Source organism: Pistacia vera, unplaced genomic scaffold (genome assembly GCF_008641045.1).
Source record: "Pistacia vera cultivar Batoury unplaced genomic scaffold, PisVer_v2 Contig392, whole genome shotgun sequence".
In the NCBI taxonomy this organism is placed as follows: domain Eukaryota; kingdom Viridiplantae; phylum Streptophyta; class Magnoliopsida; order Sapindales; family Anacardiaceae; genus Pistacia; species Pistacia vera.
The window spans coordinates 233,284-248,770 of record NW_022196215.1 but is presented as its reverse complement, the minus strand read 5'-3'; the positions used below and the strand labels follow the sequence as shown (position 1 = coordinate 248,770).

The following is a 15,487-nucleotide window of genomic DNA, read 5'->3' as shown; positions in this document are numbered from 1 at the left end:
TGAACTGATTGAAAAGTTTCTATATTTGCAGTGTAATATGACATGAAGTTTCAATCGACAGTTAGCCAAATTGCGAAGTTTCTGCTCTACACAAGTAGTCAGAGGTTAAATATTTATACATATCTTAAATTTATTTGATTCACGTAATAATATATAAATGTGCTGGAAAACATTCAAAAGATTAATTATATATTATAAGAAAATAGCTCCATTAGAAAATATATCATTGCTTATATTGATAATGTATTAACATAAAACAAAATTAAATACTAATAAACCCATAATACAATATATATATATATTTTTTAAAATGTAAATATTAAAACCCATAAACTAAAAAACAAATTCAAAACTAATAAACCTGTAACACAACAGTTTAAAAACATGAAAATATTAAAACCCATTAACTGAAAAACAAGTTAAAAACTACTAAACCTATAATACAACAGTTTTAGAAGAAAATACTAAAACTCATAAACTAAAAATCAAATTAAAAACTAATATAAATACGAACAGAGTTGCTGAGGAGAGGACCTGTCATAGCGGGTGGGATAACCAAAATTCCTTAGCACCGTTCATGTATTTTGGACAACGTTAGTGAAAATGTGGTTTATGCATATTGAATTATGAAGGTCTACTGCAACTTCAGCTATAATTTCAAAGTTCTACGGTCAAGAATGACTTTGAGAACTAGACAGACACAGTTACATGTAAAATTGCGATGCATCTAAAAGGAAAATCTATGAAGCAACTCTTCAAGAACCTACAGCAGCAGGTGAAGATCCATTGCTTACATACAAATTTGCTTAATTTCAACCTGCCGGACACTGAAAATGCCGCTAACACCAAATTTACTCCAATGAAAAATCTCAAAGATTAAAAGTTCAGATAAACCAATGTATATTCAAGCAACACGAATTCGTAGCACATTTATTCCAGACAGTAAACTTAAGTACACACTACAAGTTGGAAGATAATTCAGCTAGATTCCAGAGAAAAGTTAAATCCCACAACTTATAAGTACACAAGCTGCTAATGCAACAAAAGTGGGAACTCAAACATAATGATACAAAGACAATTAATTAGACCGGTCTCCTAACAAACCCATAACATCTCTAACTCAGAAATTTTTCCAGAGAGGCATCTGCATAAAATGAATATAAAGGTAAGAAATCATAATTTTAATATTTTGAACAAGGTGGGATTGAGCTTACCCTTTGAAGAGTGACTAGACCTTGCAAAGAATTCAGAGGAAGCCACTGGGATGGACATCGATAGTTGAGTTGTGGATGATGAGTTCTTATTGGCTCTCTGATCATCCAGATAGTAACCAAAATCTATGGTTTTAGGCAACTCATTTGGAAGAGACTGAAGGGACTGATTCTCCTGTTTGGCAGACCTTGGTGAGCCAAACTCCCTGCCAAAGAAATAACGTTGCTGTTGTTTTGATATTGCCGCATCAGTAGTCATTGGGTCAAAATCTTGTAGCATCTGCACAGTGGAGCAACTAGTTTGAAGTAATGCACCATTTCTCTGATCCAATAGACGGTTTGAGGGATTTTCAGACGCTGTAAGATGCCATGCACCATCTGCAGAAGAATTTATCCCAAAACTCCTCACACTCTCATATGCTATCGGTAAGACATCATCATCTACTTCAGGCTTCAGTCCTTGGACACACCTGTAACCCCAAACATACAATATTCCGTTAAATTACTTTCAATGAATTACCCAACTGAGAAGTCACTGAGGAAGCACATAAAAGAAACCGATCTCCATTAAAGTAAAAAAGACAACCAAATAATGCAACAAATTACAAGACAAGTAAACCCACATCCAAATCAAATCAAGTACCCTTCAATTTCTCTCTTATTTTTAATTCTTAATCACCAAATTTTAAGAATTCACAAGAAAGTTGACAATATTTTGAGAAATACGTATACATTAATCATAATCTAAACAAGAATGTTCTCTTCTTATGTCTAGTATACATAAGAAGACCATAATGTTGTACAACCCAGCATATTAAAACCCGTTTTATATTTGCTCACTGACATTCCAACATCTTCACTAGAGGTTTCTTAAGATGATCAAATGTCAAGCTGTTACAATCCATACTCAACTAGTTGAGATATAAAGCTTGACATATATTCCCTCATAAAGACATTTCAATGGACAATCTTGTCACTGATATTTTCATGCATGATTGGACAACAAAATGTAAAAAGTTAAAAGAACTGAACATGACAGCAATGTCAGCAAATATATTCCAGCCCTAAAGAAACAGAATAATCCAATGTCACTGCCGTTTTCGTTAACATAATCATAAACACGTGCTTATAAACAAAGTTCCATATACTATTTACAACAAAATTTCATAATGGTTGACAGATGATTAACATGAAGCATGCAAAAAAAGATTTTTTTTTTTTAAAAAAAGAAAAAAAGAAAAAAGGTAGAGTTGTGCTTACATATATAAGAAAAAGGTACTACCATACTGGTTTGAAAACTACAACTTATAAATTTAGTCAGAAATGATGGTTCCAATAAGCTTTTATATTAATTAAAACTGAAAAACAAACAATTTATGAATTCTCAAACTTCTGTCCCTCTTAAAACTTCTTCATCAGTAATAAAAAAATTTCTGCCCTTGCAAGGAAAGATCAACAAAAGTTATAAGCATTATGAGTGGTTTATATTTTCAATTTTTCAGTATTAAAAATTTGTCGAAATTATAGCATGAAAGTAGAACGAATTTTATATAAGCAGAACTATTTTTAAAAGTTTATAAAGGAAAATTTTTATTAGGACAGAAATTAAGTCCCTTACTTTTAGATACTTACTCATCCCGGTCTACAACCCAAAAGGTATTTGGGCCCTACTAGGCAAAATTTATTTTCGTCCTCCCCTCAATGAGGCTGGGACCCATACATGAGAGGAATTTTGTCATCCTTAGACAAGAAGTACCCCTCAGGTGCAAGTAGAAAGTCTTTTAGCAAGAGCATAAGGTCAAATGGCACCAGCATTTGATGTGCGACCTACAATTATATTAGATACTTACTCATGCCCGATATTAATGTTTGTCTGATGTAGCTTCTATTAGTTATTTAGATACAAATATGAATTCATAGGACCATTGTATCTCTAGATAAGAAAGAAAAGGAAAGGATCTGTGAAATTTCTTTATAAAGATTAAATCAGTCTATACGACTTGAGGAAAACCTTAAAACATAAAACAAGGGAAAAGAAGGTTTCCAAACTTGTATATCTTGGCCAAAGCACATGCCACTTACCACAGATCTCCAAAGAACAGTGCAAATATTCTATCCCAAAGGGTGAAATCATATCCATATCATGACCCACCACCAAAACTAAAACCATGAACAAATGAAGGAGTCGCCTCCAAAAACTGGCTGAAAATTCCTAACCATGTTAGGTTTGTAAGCCCAACAATGATGCCCATATAATTCAAAAGGTATCCAACAAATGATATAATCCAATTTATCAGAGGAATCAGTCAGAAACCCCAATCAAGTTTTAACTAAATATACTCAAAAACATCAACCAAAATGTCCTGAAGTATTTAATAAGACTTTGATGTGCACCTAAACCCACCTTAAATAAGACAGAAATGTTACAGAATAATTTATAAGCCTCACGCATCAATAAAACAAGGTTAAACTAAAAAAAAAAAGTGTTACAGAAGAATAAACTGATCAAACAGATCTGAAGAAAAAGAAGAAGAATGATGAACCTGTAGTCTTTATTAGTGATCCAATAGGGAGAGCGTGAGAGATTGGTTGAATCAGTGATGGGATTTTGGGCAGCGGTGGTCCCAATTTGTGATTCCACAGGCTTTCTTGAACGGTAACGGCTTCGGTTCATGTGCCGCTCACAATACTTGGAGTCCGGATGTGCATCTTTGGAGCACCTCCACTTCTTGCCGTCAGTTCTCCGGCACCTCCCCGGCTCCGGATCAATTTTCTTCCCATAATACCCCACTACAAAACCAAAACCCTAACTCTGAACAACAGAAAATAAATATAATAAAAAAAAATAGCAAATAATAGGAGCTTACGAGCGGGGTGGTGGAACAAACTTGAAGAGATCAACTGAAGGCTCCGGCGAATGGGGACAAGGAGATCGGGCGGGACGGGGAGGCCGGCCTTGAGGTACTTGAAGATGAGGGCTTGATGCTCAAGCTCGTGCCACTGCGACACCGTAAAAGCTGAAGTTGAACTACTAGTGCTCATATTTTTAGAGTAATATTTATTTATATTTGAAATGTTATAAAGAGAGGTTTTGATTCCATGAAAATGAAATGCACAGACTCACAGACGCCTCCAATGGACTCTGGGGGCGGTGGATCTGTTACTTCCTCCTCTCACACAATATTATTTTTATGTTTATGTTCTCTTCTTTGAAAATGAAAATGACGCAACATAACCCCATAATTTATTTTATTCTCAAATTATTTTTTTAATAAAGATATTTAATTAAAATATGTTTTCCTCAAAATGCTTTTCTTGTAAGGCAATTTATCCTCTTTAAATTATTTAAAATATATACATTTAATTATGAAATTAAAATTAATTTAATTGTGTCAGATTGCATCAATTATCCTTGGAATAATATTATACGTACATTATTCCCATACAATATTTCTCATACAATATTATGTGGTAAGATATGATTGGATAAAAGTTTAATTTTAATTTTAAATTAGTTAATTATATCTTATCACATAATATTGTATAAAAAATATTATATAAAAATAATATAATCGTAATATTACTCTTACCCTTATACTGTTTGTCGTGTGGGTGATGCCAATTGCAGTTAATTTACGCTCTCAAAAACCAAAGAGACCGGAAAAAAGCTTCGTTTTATCTTTAAAAATAAGTACAGCAGTATACTGTAAAGTCAATGTGTCAGCTATCGTTAGCAATTCCTAAGTTTTGGTCATAAAATTGACCAATTAAGTTTTCATTAACTATTTAACTCAATGATGAAGTTTAAACTTCAGTTTAACATTATTTCTAAGTTTTGGATTTGAAATTAGTAGAAATAGTTTCCATTGGGCCATTATTTTTGGAAACCTAATTCACCCTACAATTTGGATTGCCATGTCCGGGGTATCACATTATCTTAAGCTAAAATTTGGAAACCAGAGCAATTAGGGTTTGTGAGGTAATAAATGTAAAGGTAAAACAATATATTTTAAATAAATGGTTGATAGCTTTAGTTAAATAATATGAATTGTAACCATACCAAAATGGTCAACCATTAAATTAAAATTTCGTCAAACTCAGTCGTTTGTCTAAAGTTGGTCAAAATTTTAATCCTTTGACAAAAAATGTTAATAGATTATTTAAAAATTTAATTTCTCCTCTTAAATCGTTGCATTTATCTAACAAAAAAATTTATACTAAATTTTCAGAATGACACGAATAAATCTCTAGTGTTAATGTTAATACTCCAATTCGCACATGGAGGGTTTGACATTATGTGTCCATGCAATCCCAACACATGCACATGTTATAGATTCAACATTTTTTTTTGACTTATTGTCGTATTGTCAACATGCTCATGTCAATTTAATTTTTTTCAAACAATCCACTGATGTTAAGGCTAGTTTATATTTAAAAATAAATTAAAGATTTTAATATATTTAGGATACAGCTTAACTTGTTAATTGTGCAAAATCTTAAACTAGTTGATAATAATAATTATTATGTGTATATTAATGGATTTTATCTTTCAAAGAGATGTCCGAGTGCTTATAATTTATTACGTTTTTGAAGTTGACATTTATGATGACCCATGTAACAGGTTAGGTTGTGCACTTGATCTAGTATCAACCTTTTCTCAGGATTGTAGAACTTGTAATGAAGATTTTATATAAACTCTTTGTATGTATAATATTATATTTAAATACTCTAAAACTTACATATTATAAAAGGAAATCTAAAAAAAAAATCATTATCTCATCTTACAAATTCCCATATCCACGTTCATCTGGTCGAAGACGGTTAGATCGATGCATAATTGATTAGATCCAATAGATCGTATTCTGTTTCGACAACTGTTGACGGTGGTGACTGACGGCCGACAGTCGTTTTGGATGGTTAAAGTATTTTGTTAAATTTTAAACTTTTATTATTGAGGTGTTTTAGCTAAATTCTCAAATGTAAAAAATTAAAAGCAATGCTAAGATATGACAATTCAGTAAAAATCATCCAATAAATATTTTATTCCTCTTAATCAAATATAATAATTATTTATACTTACCAATCTAACTAAATATTTTAATATAACATATATCCGTTAATCTTTAAGGTAATCTATCTTAGTAGTAATCCTATATTTTCAGTAATAAAAAATTTATAAAATCAATTTTAAAATCATTTATCATGATAATTATTATTAATAAACATAAAAAAAAGGTGATATAATTATGTTACATCAAATTTTTTTTTTTGGTAATATGCAGATGCATGAGATTATTCTGATGTTGATGTTTATAAGTGAGTATTAGGAACAGTGAAAAATATTTTTATTTTGGATGCTTCTGCTGTTCTGCTAAAGCTGCCCGACAATAAATAATAAAAAGTTAAAAAAACCTGCCCGGACAGCTGCCGCGACGGTCCGGCCCACTACGCCCCATTAAAAATTGAACCAACTTTGCATCGAACCAGAAAGAAGGCCTAATAAATTATCCTAAAAAATGAATCTTCCTATATACAAAGCCTAGAGTACCACTCCTAAAGCACACAGTACAACACCTCCACTGCATCCCCCGTTAATTTTTATTTTCTTCGTATCATAAGCAAAGAACATATATATTCAACAATAGCACAAAAAAACAAATAAGTTAAAAAAATAAAAAAGCTAAAATCTAAAGAAGCTATTTCAGTTTCGGAACTGAAGAGAGGAAAAAAAATAAAAAAAAAAATAAAATCGCACACAGAGACGCACGAGTCTTTCTCCAGCCATGAGTCTCTTCGGTTTGGGCAGGTGAGTCAGAATCAAAAGCGAATTTGCATTTACTATGATCGGATCTGTTAATAATTTGTGATCTGGAGCTTCTTTTTGGTTTATAATTAGAATTATTATTTGCCGCGCAGCTTGTATCTATTGCATGTCTTTTGATTTTTTGATATTTTTTTTGAATAATCTAAAAAATTGTATGTTTATGTTATGAATTTCTTATTCTGATTTGTTTTTGTGAAGTGGCGAGTCGAATTTTTGTGTAATCATTTTTGATGAATTATAATTCATGTGTTTTTGTTTTTGGGTGAATATAGATTCTGGAGATTGTGTTTAGCTGTTTGGAACAAGGATAACTGATAATTTTACTTGTATATGTTTTGAGTAAATCGTGTGGATATAGATCATGCCAGCATATTGAGATTCGAATACTTTTTTTGCATGATAATTTATTTAAGCTTCAAGCTGTTTGATAAATGTGTGATTATTAACTGTTAAAGTATCTTCCATTTCTGCAATTTTTATTTAGTCTAGTGCTGACTTTATTTGTGTAGATCAGAAAATGGTTGAGATTTGTCTGTTAAGTTCCCATTTTTCACCAGATAGATGGTTGAAAATAACACATGTTACCCTTATCTGTTGATCTCTTTTCAGCTTGATTTCTTGTTGAAGCTCAATTGGGTGAACAATGTACATTAATGTTTTAATATTAATTCCCTTTTCATGATAAACTCTTATTGTGTGGACTTGTAATAAGTTTTGTTGATTATAAAACTGAACATAGATAGTTGGTCGAAGAGATATGGTAATTCCCGTTGTTGGCATTTCTTATATAGTTGTTTGATTGTGTTCTAAAAAATTGGGGATACATTGATGATTGTGTATATATGTAATGATTTTGATGAAAGGTGATTTGACCCTCAAATGAAAGGGCAAACTTCAAACCATAAAGATTTAATGTCAGAAAAAGTTTGTGTGGGAGTGAGTAGAAATTTGAAATATGCAAATGCAGTTTACTATAGATGGCAACATTGTCTTTGTTAGTTCTGGGATGATGGATGGTCAGGGGAATGTGTAGCTATTTATGGTCTGTACTAGTGTAAGTAAATAGTAGGACTTTGAATTGATATTGGCGTTTGAACTAGGGATGTCTCATGCATACACATCCATTTGACTTAATATATTTAAAAAATTTGCCATACAACACTCTTCTTCTCTGCTTTCTTTCTTAAGCATGTCTAGATGCTGATGTAGATGTTTATTCATGCGGCGAAAAGGACTTCCGGTTGTATTCTAGTTCATGATTGATGCCTTGTAGAACTTTGTCATTTAATTTTTCGGTTGATGAATCTTGCTTGATAAATTTTTCTGGAAACAGAAATCAGAGGACATTTCGCCCAAAAAAGAGTGCACCTTCAGGGAGTAAGGTTGGTATTCTTCTTATCACTAGTAGTTTTTGTCTCTACCCTCTTTCTTATCTGAATAACATGGGATATTTACTATTCTTCAATTGATGGTATGATGTTCATATTTGTTTTTTTTGGTTGAAAGATTGAGGCATACTTGGTAATTTTTGGTCTTTTTGTTTTAAAAAATAATTCGAAAATGAAAATAAATTAAATGTTTATCTTTTCCTGAACTTCTGATGCAGGGTGCACAGCTTCGGAAACATATTGATGCCACCCTAGGTAGTGGAAACCTGAGGGAAGCAGTAAGGCTTCCTCCTGGAGAGGATCTAAATGAGTGGCTTGCTGTCAACAGTAATACTCTTCACTCACATGTTTTAGAATATCTTTTTCCTTCAAAATAGTCTGTATTAGGGCTAATATATGTGTTGTTTTTTGAAAGATGTTTTGAGAAAATGTCTTAAAACAACTTTTTATAAATTATTGCCAAACTTCTGTGGTACATCATTTCTGAAATCAGTTTGTTGGGTTTTTCTATTTCAGCTGTGGATTTCTTCAACCAGGTAAATCTGCTCTACGGAACCCTAACAGAATTCTGTACTGCTGAGAACTGCCCTACAATGACTGCAGGCCCCAAGTATGTCATTAGATTTTTAATTTCAAAATATACATTATAGTCTGTTCCCTGGAACTCTAAAGAAATATTCTATATGTTTTGCTTGCTTTAAGTGTCTTCCCATTTGTATTGAGTTTGCACTAAGATGTTATTGCTTTCTGCATTCAATGTCTGAACTTTTGAAGTGTTAAGAGTTTTGTTGCGTCTTAAATCCTCTCTCTCTCTCTCTCTCTCTCTCTCTCTTGTTGGTAAGTAGTCTCAAAGTGAGGTAAATGTTGCAAAACTAAAATTTGGGATACTTGAAACTTTCATTTTATGTTTTCCTTATTGCTTGATCGACCTAAGTTGCCTCCACGATTTTTCAAGACTCTGAAACTACTATTTGATTGTTCTAATTTGTCCATTTTTGAGTTCATCACTTGATAAAGTTGGGAAACTTCACAGGTATGAATATAGATGGGCAGATGGTGTACAAATAAAAAAACCTATTGAGGTTTCTGCTCCAAAATATGTGGAATATTTGATGGACTGGATTGAGTCTCAACTTGATGATGAATCCTTATTTCCTCAAAAGCTTGGTATGTAGATTATGGCATATGTACTTTCATATTCTAATTTTTTGTGATATGGTTAAGTTGCAATTCTGGGTGAAATTTTTTTAAACTATTATCCTATGCGATGGGAAAGACTATATTTTACTGTCGCTACTATTTTGGCTTGACTTGGTGGTCATTTGTATATGGATGTTTGCTAATTTGAAAATTACCTTTAAATTCTGTAGGAGCTCCTTTTCCTCCTAACTTCAAGGAGGTTGTGAAGACAATATTCAAAAGATTATTCCGAGTATATGCCCACATTTATCACTCTCACTTCCAGAAAATTGTGAGCCTCAAGGAAGAAGCTCATCTCAACACATGCTTCAAGCACTTCATACTATTTACCTGTGTAAGTTATAATAAATCCCAGCTTTATGATAGACCAGATTATGTGCCCATTCTTTATAGCTGTGTAGATACTAGAACACACCATCTTTTCCCTGTTGAGTTATGAAAATAAACAATTATAAAATTAGGCGAGACATGCATGTTTTCTGATGGAAGAACGCATTTGAGTTATTATTATTATCATAATTTTATTATTTTCTATATTGAGTCTACTGCTTTTGTATGCAGGAATTTGGTCTAATTGACAAGAAGGAGCTTGCTCCACTTCAGGAGCTTATAGATTCCATTATCATTCCATACTGAACACTGAACATGGGTTTGGCATATCCTGAAAAAAACGATTTTATTTTTAGGGATATGTAATAAAGTTAAATAAAGACTTTTATTTGACTTAATCGTTGCTAACACTGCTCAATATTATAAATTCCTCTGAATTTTGCTGTATTCCTTATATTTTCTCAAATTGTTCCTTTAGCAATTTTTTCTGTGCTTGTTTCCAGAAAATGAGCAGCTAATTATATGTGTCTGTCAAATAGGTTCAGTTGGAAGAGCAGGATCTTTTGGATGTTGAAATTTCTAAACAAATGGGTTTTTTATATGTAAATAGGTTGCAATTCTAAACTGCAATAATATATTTATTTAATCTTAATTATATTGTATTCAGTTAAATAGCTACAGTTGGAATTTTCACGGTTTTTATCATTTTTTTTGATATGTATAGGACGTAGCAAGATGAATCCGGTTATTGCACTGTTTAAATTTTCAATCTATAATAAAATTTTTAAAGCATTAACTATTGTTGGGTTGAATTAGCTTTCAGAAGATTTCCATATTCTTTAAGAGTTTTTAATGTAATGCTTTTTTTTTATTTTTTTATTACTAGTGTACTTTAGTAGTAAAAATTTTCTTGTAATTTAACAATTGTTTCTTCATTATTTGATCAAATACATTTTAATAAAAAATATTTAATGATTGGTTTTGGTTTTTCAAACACAATCATAACAATAGGACAGCTTGTTTATCAAACCAACATTAATTATCACATCATTTTATCATCCAAATAATAATAATAATAAATCAAATATAACAAACAATAGGCAATCCTTCTCCAGCCTCAATAATAAAAGAATATTGGACTGCCTTATCCTTATTCCTACATCTAAATATCTATCATCCTATCAATTATCTTTTGAAGCCACAGCTGAATCCCATTTACCCAAGGCATGAAGATGTTACCATTTCTCTTTTAGTCACACACTTTCTGGACATTGAAAACGCTATTCACGTCCATCTCTAACTGCGCTGTGAGTTCACTGGAAACCTGTAAAGCAACATAAAAAATGCTTCAGTAATCATCATGATAGAACCAGACGTCCCAAAAAACATCAACAACTGTTATCATTAAGAAGTTTGGTTTAACTGCCTCTATCCAGACTCTGCAATATAAATGCATTCGGCAAGGCATGATGCAGTGTGTCATGTGCCATAAACAGTAAATTTATGCCAACTCTGAAACAGCTACTAATTCGTATGACAATCTATGTATCTCTTGCTTATTTCTAAACACACAGAATACAAGGATAAGTAAATACCCTTAATTCAATCTTGTTATAATCCATCGTGGACTGCTTGCAAGCTCCTAATATCAGATTCAGAACTCTCATATCTTGAAGCTGCAAATATATACGATACCACAACTCCGATAAGGACTCCCAAGATCATGGAAAAGAGCTGGAAGTTAGCGAACAACTCGCCTCGAACCTCACTGTCTGTGGACCGACAAGAGATCATATTTCCCTTGAGCTGACAGCCCTCTGGCATCATGGAGCCATAGAGAGTGAAGGCAGTCTGGTAGAACCAGAGGCCTTGGAGAGTTATAGCAATGCCACTACATAGATCAACTGGAAAGCTGGTCGGAAAGATAGCTCCAACAACAGTAGTTAAAATGCAAAGCCCTATCAAGAGGACGAGCAGGAGATGATAGTACCCCTCAAGGCCTTTATGAGTTGTTGAATGAAAATAGAATAGCAGATACTCAGCACAGAATGCTGTGGCAGCAATCAAACACAGGGATCCTTCAGGCAAGGGAAGAAAGCTGAACAAAAGAATTCAAAGAAAAACAGAAAATGAATTAGCTTTAAAAAAACTCAATTAGTGATAAATCTAAGATTATCAGAAATTTATTCTAGCTATTGTAATAGGAAAAGAAGTAACGGAATCTAAATATCATTACAGTGACTAACGATTAGCACAAGAGTGATAATTTTACAGATACAAAATCGTGGTCTGCTCTGATGCGGACTGAATCCCCATTGTTCAGCAAATACAATTGCCAGTATAGAAATTGATACAGTAGAGAAAAAACAATGGAAAAATAGCCCTTAACTATGAACCATTGGTTGACCAACAACATTAATATTCAAACTGAGTTTTGTGCACATAGTACCAATAAAGTTAGTTAATCTCACGACGTGAAAAAATGTTTTTTGAATTATAATCTCACAAGATACAAGATTTCTGAACTTTCAGAATAGTTTTAAATAACTTCTTAATTTTAATTTCATTGTTCAATTATAGCACTGTTTTATTCATTTTTGGGTGTGCTAGCACACATATTTTCTTAACATCTCTGAAAATCACCAAGAGTTTGCTTTTACACTTGTATGTGAAATGATAAAATTCCTCAAGATATCTAAAGATATAAAACTAATATCTAAATGAGGGAAATATTAGTTTTTCTCTTAATAAAAAGGAAAATTTTACACCTGGGGAAGGCAAGTAAGTTATTAAAGGAAGCCTAGTTTGAGTCTGATACTACAGAAAACAGAGATAAAGATTGGCCAAAGTAAATTTAATCAGTGATGCAGTCATACATTTAACCTTCTATTAGTTTATAAATTTTTAGATCTGCATACTTCAGCTTCATATTGTGATATGATGGTAAGAAATTTTTTTTTTTGCTGGAACTTAAAGGTTTAATGTTAGAGCAGTTATTACTAGCAATGAAGTGTTAGACATTAGCATAGAAAGATGTTATTGGCCTTCACTACTAGCTACAAAGTCCCTCTATACCTCATTGAGATGAAGTAATTCAGAAGAAAATATCAGGAGAAACTCAACTCATCGAGAATTTCTTCAGCAAGCTTCATAGTGAAACTTCTCTCTAGATTTACATTTTATAATTTCACAATCTGAAACTTTAACCCCTTACAATTTATGTTTTTCCATTCTCCGAACCAGTCAAATCTCATGTCCCTCATTGACAATTATGTTCAGGCCAGCAACATTTACAGCAATCAATTACTCCACCTTTTGATGATCAGATTTTCAGAACCCAAGAAATTAGGCCCTCAATTTAATTGATAGATCTAAAGTCAGATTTCCAGGCTTCAAGAAGTATCAAACATATAACTTTACAATCCTAAGACACTGAGAAATAGAAATTCACTTACAAGTCTGCTATTACCAAAAAGGACTAAAATTTAAAGCTTGATCTACATAAAAGAGGTTTTCGCTTTTTGAAGACAGAATGAGGAAAAGCCCACAAATTTATGCTCCTTTCTTGTAACTTCTCAACAAAGCAATGGGGAAAAATATATATATTTTTTCAAAAAGGAGTATCATTGTCATCCTCTATCATTGTTTCTCATTTTCTAGGTTCCTTTACTATTCCTAAATAGTTTCTTCACCTAATCAAAACAATGAACAAATAATTATCACATAAACTGGAATCTTTAACAAGTAATAATGATTACTCCAATAGTGTAATCCAATCTCAATTATTACATCTTTTACTCCCATGAAGGAGATACTAAAATATGATAAAACTTAAGCTATATATCACATAACAAAAAGGCTACTGAAATTAAAAAGGAAAAGTAGGAGTAACTAACCTCGTTTTCTCAGAGAGCAGACAAACGACACCGAAGACAAAGAACATAAGAAGCATCCCAGAATGTTCAAAATCGTTCATGTGATGCGGGTTCAAGACTCCATTGACAAAAAACTTAAGATGTGTTGAGTACAGAAGCTCAATACACATATCAATAAAAGCACCAATTGCTACCACATAAAGCTCCATATACTTGAGCTTCCCATCAAAACCAGGAACTGGGTTCCAAACCCGGACTCGAAATGACTTGGGATTTGATACATATCGAACCACAGAGCTCCATATGTGCCACACTCCAACTAGAAGAAAAAGTGTTCCAGGTAGAGCATGGCCTTTGAAAGATCCCATTTTTCTTGATATATACACTCAGATTTGATCGGTTAAACCTTTGATTGCTTCTTTATGAGCTACGCCTCTTCTTGAAACAGAGAACCTTTCCTGTTTAAGAAAGTTCAGATTTTTTGAATAATTCGTTCTTCAATTCTACAGCAGAGACTTTTGATTTTGAGGTTGATCTCTTTGAACAATTGCTTCCTTTTTAAATTTCTGTATCATACCTTTTGAAAACCATAAAATTTTGACTTTATAATAGAAAACACTACAATTTCGAAAGGGAAAAAGAAAATTAAGCAAATCTAAAGAAATTTAGAAACCCATTTTTTGGTATTTACCAGAAAAAAGAAACCAACTATTAAAAAAAAATTCCTTGAAAGAATCTTTTTACAGCTAATTAACAATAATACAACAGCAAACAAATTGAAATTTTCTATGAACAAAAAGGAATCAGATCTTATTGTATGGAAAATATAACTACATCACAAATCTAACAGGAAAATTATATCCATTAAACTTGTACAGAATAAAAATAATTAAACAAAAAGCAAGAGAAACGAGATTTGTGTTAATAATTAAAAGTAAAAATGAAAAGTAAATACTTATGGGCTGTAAAGAAAGATTGGAAGGCAAAAGAAGAGATGAGATATGGAGATGAATATGAATATGATTGTTTGTACTTACGAGAGATGATTGAAGGGAGGCGTATAATTACATGATCCAAAAAGTGATGCTATTCAGAACTGCATGAAAAATAAAAGAATATAAAAGTTGCAGAGAAGTAAGATGAAAGTGGTGGGTGGTGGGGATCACAGACGGCCAGTCTGAAAAGTCAAAGAAAAAAAAAGTGACGGCAATTTTATTACAATCAAGTTTTGATCGTGCATGTGTATTATATTTGTATTTCCGTTACACGTCTATCAATTACAATCCATCAATATACGTAGCTCCTTATAGTTTGTCAAGCTATATCTGAGCTCCCCGAATTTTAATAAAGATAACAACCTGAAGAACAGGGACGGAGCCATAAGGGTTTATAAAATTTTGTTAGTTCCCTTCTACTTTGTATTTTAACAATATACACCCCTTTATTTTACTTGTCGTCGAGAAAAAAAATCATTACATTTCTCTTTTGATTAAATTATTTTCATATACTAGTTTTAAAAACATAAATATCTTAATATTGGTATGTTGATATTTTTTAAAAAAACAAAGCATAAAATAAAAGTTAAGGATTAATAGAAACTGTTTTGTTATAGATAACCGCATATGTCGTGCGATTATATTTAAAATATTCTTTCAAGTA

The 15,487-nt window shown here is 32.1% G+C and overlaps 3 protein-coding genes across 5 annotated transcripts; 1 reads left to right on the top strand and 2 right to left on the bottom strand.

Moving 5' to 3' along the window:
* Positions 1-851: 851 nt before the first annotated feature.
* Positions 852-4,409, bottom strand: LOC116141093 (growth-regulating factor 4-like). Of its 3 annotated transcripts, XM_031426638.1 has the most exons (4): positions 4,079-4,409; positions 3,755-4,001; positions 1,215-1,681; positions 858-1,144 (listed from the first exon to the last, which is right to left on the bottom strand). In XM_031426638.1, exons 1-4 carry the CDS (start codon positions 4,251-4,253, stop codon positions 1,116-1,118), a joined length of 918 nt encoding a protein of 305 aa, XP_031282498.1. In that variant the 5' UTR covers positions 4,254-4,409; the 3' UTR covers positions 858-1,115. The 3 variants fall into 3 exon arrangements, with proteins under 3 accessions (XP_031282499.1, XP_031282497.1, XP_031282498.1); XM_031426639.1 differs by having other exon boundaries at positions 852-1,681; positions 4,100-4,409; XM_031426637.1 differs by having other exon boundaries at positions 853-1,681.
* A 2,457-nt stretch (positions 4,410-6,866) lies between these two features.
* Positions 6,867-10,407, top strand: LOC116141096 (MOB kinase activator-like 1A). The gene is made up of 7 exons (XM_031426641.1): positions 6,867-7,017; positions 8,369-8,417; positions 8,642-8,750; positions 8,940-9,033; positions 9,457-9,590; positions 9,794-9,957; positions 10,185-10,407. Exons 1-7 carry the CDS (start codon positions 6,995-6,997, stop codon positions 10,257-10,259), a joined length of 648 nt encoding a protein of 215 aa, XP_031282501.1. The 5' UTR covers positions 6,867-6,994; the 3' UTR covers positions 10,260-10,407.
* A 566-nt stretch (positions 10,408-10,973) lies between these two features.
* LOC116141102 (transmembrane protein 45A) lies at positions 10,974-15,036 on the bottom strand. The gene is made up of 4 exons (XM_031426648.1): positions 14,866-15,036; positions 13,850-14,286; positions 11,549-12,051; positions 10,974-11,277 (listed from the first exon to the last, which is right to left on the bottom strand). Exons 2-3 carry the CDS (start codon positions 14,194-14,196, stop codon positions 11,565-11,567), a joined length of 834 nt encoding a protein of 277 aa, XP_031282508.1. The 5' UTR covers positions 14,197-14,286; positions 14,866-15,036; the 3' UTR covers positions 10,974-11,277; positions 11,549-11,564.
* Positions 15,037-15,487: the final 451 nt, after the last annotated feature.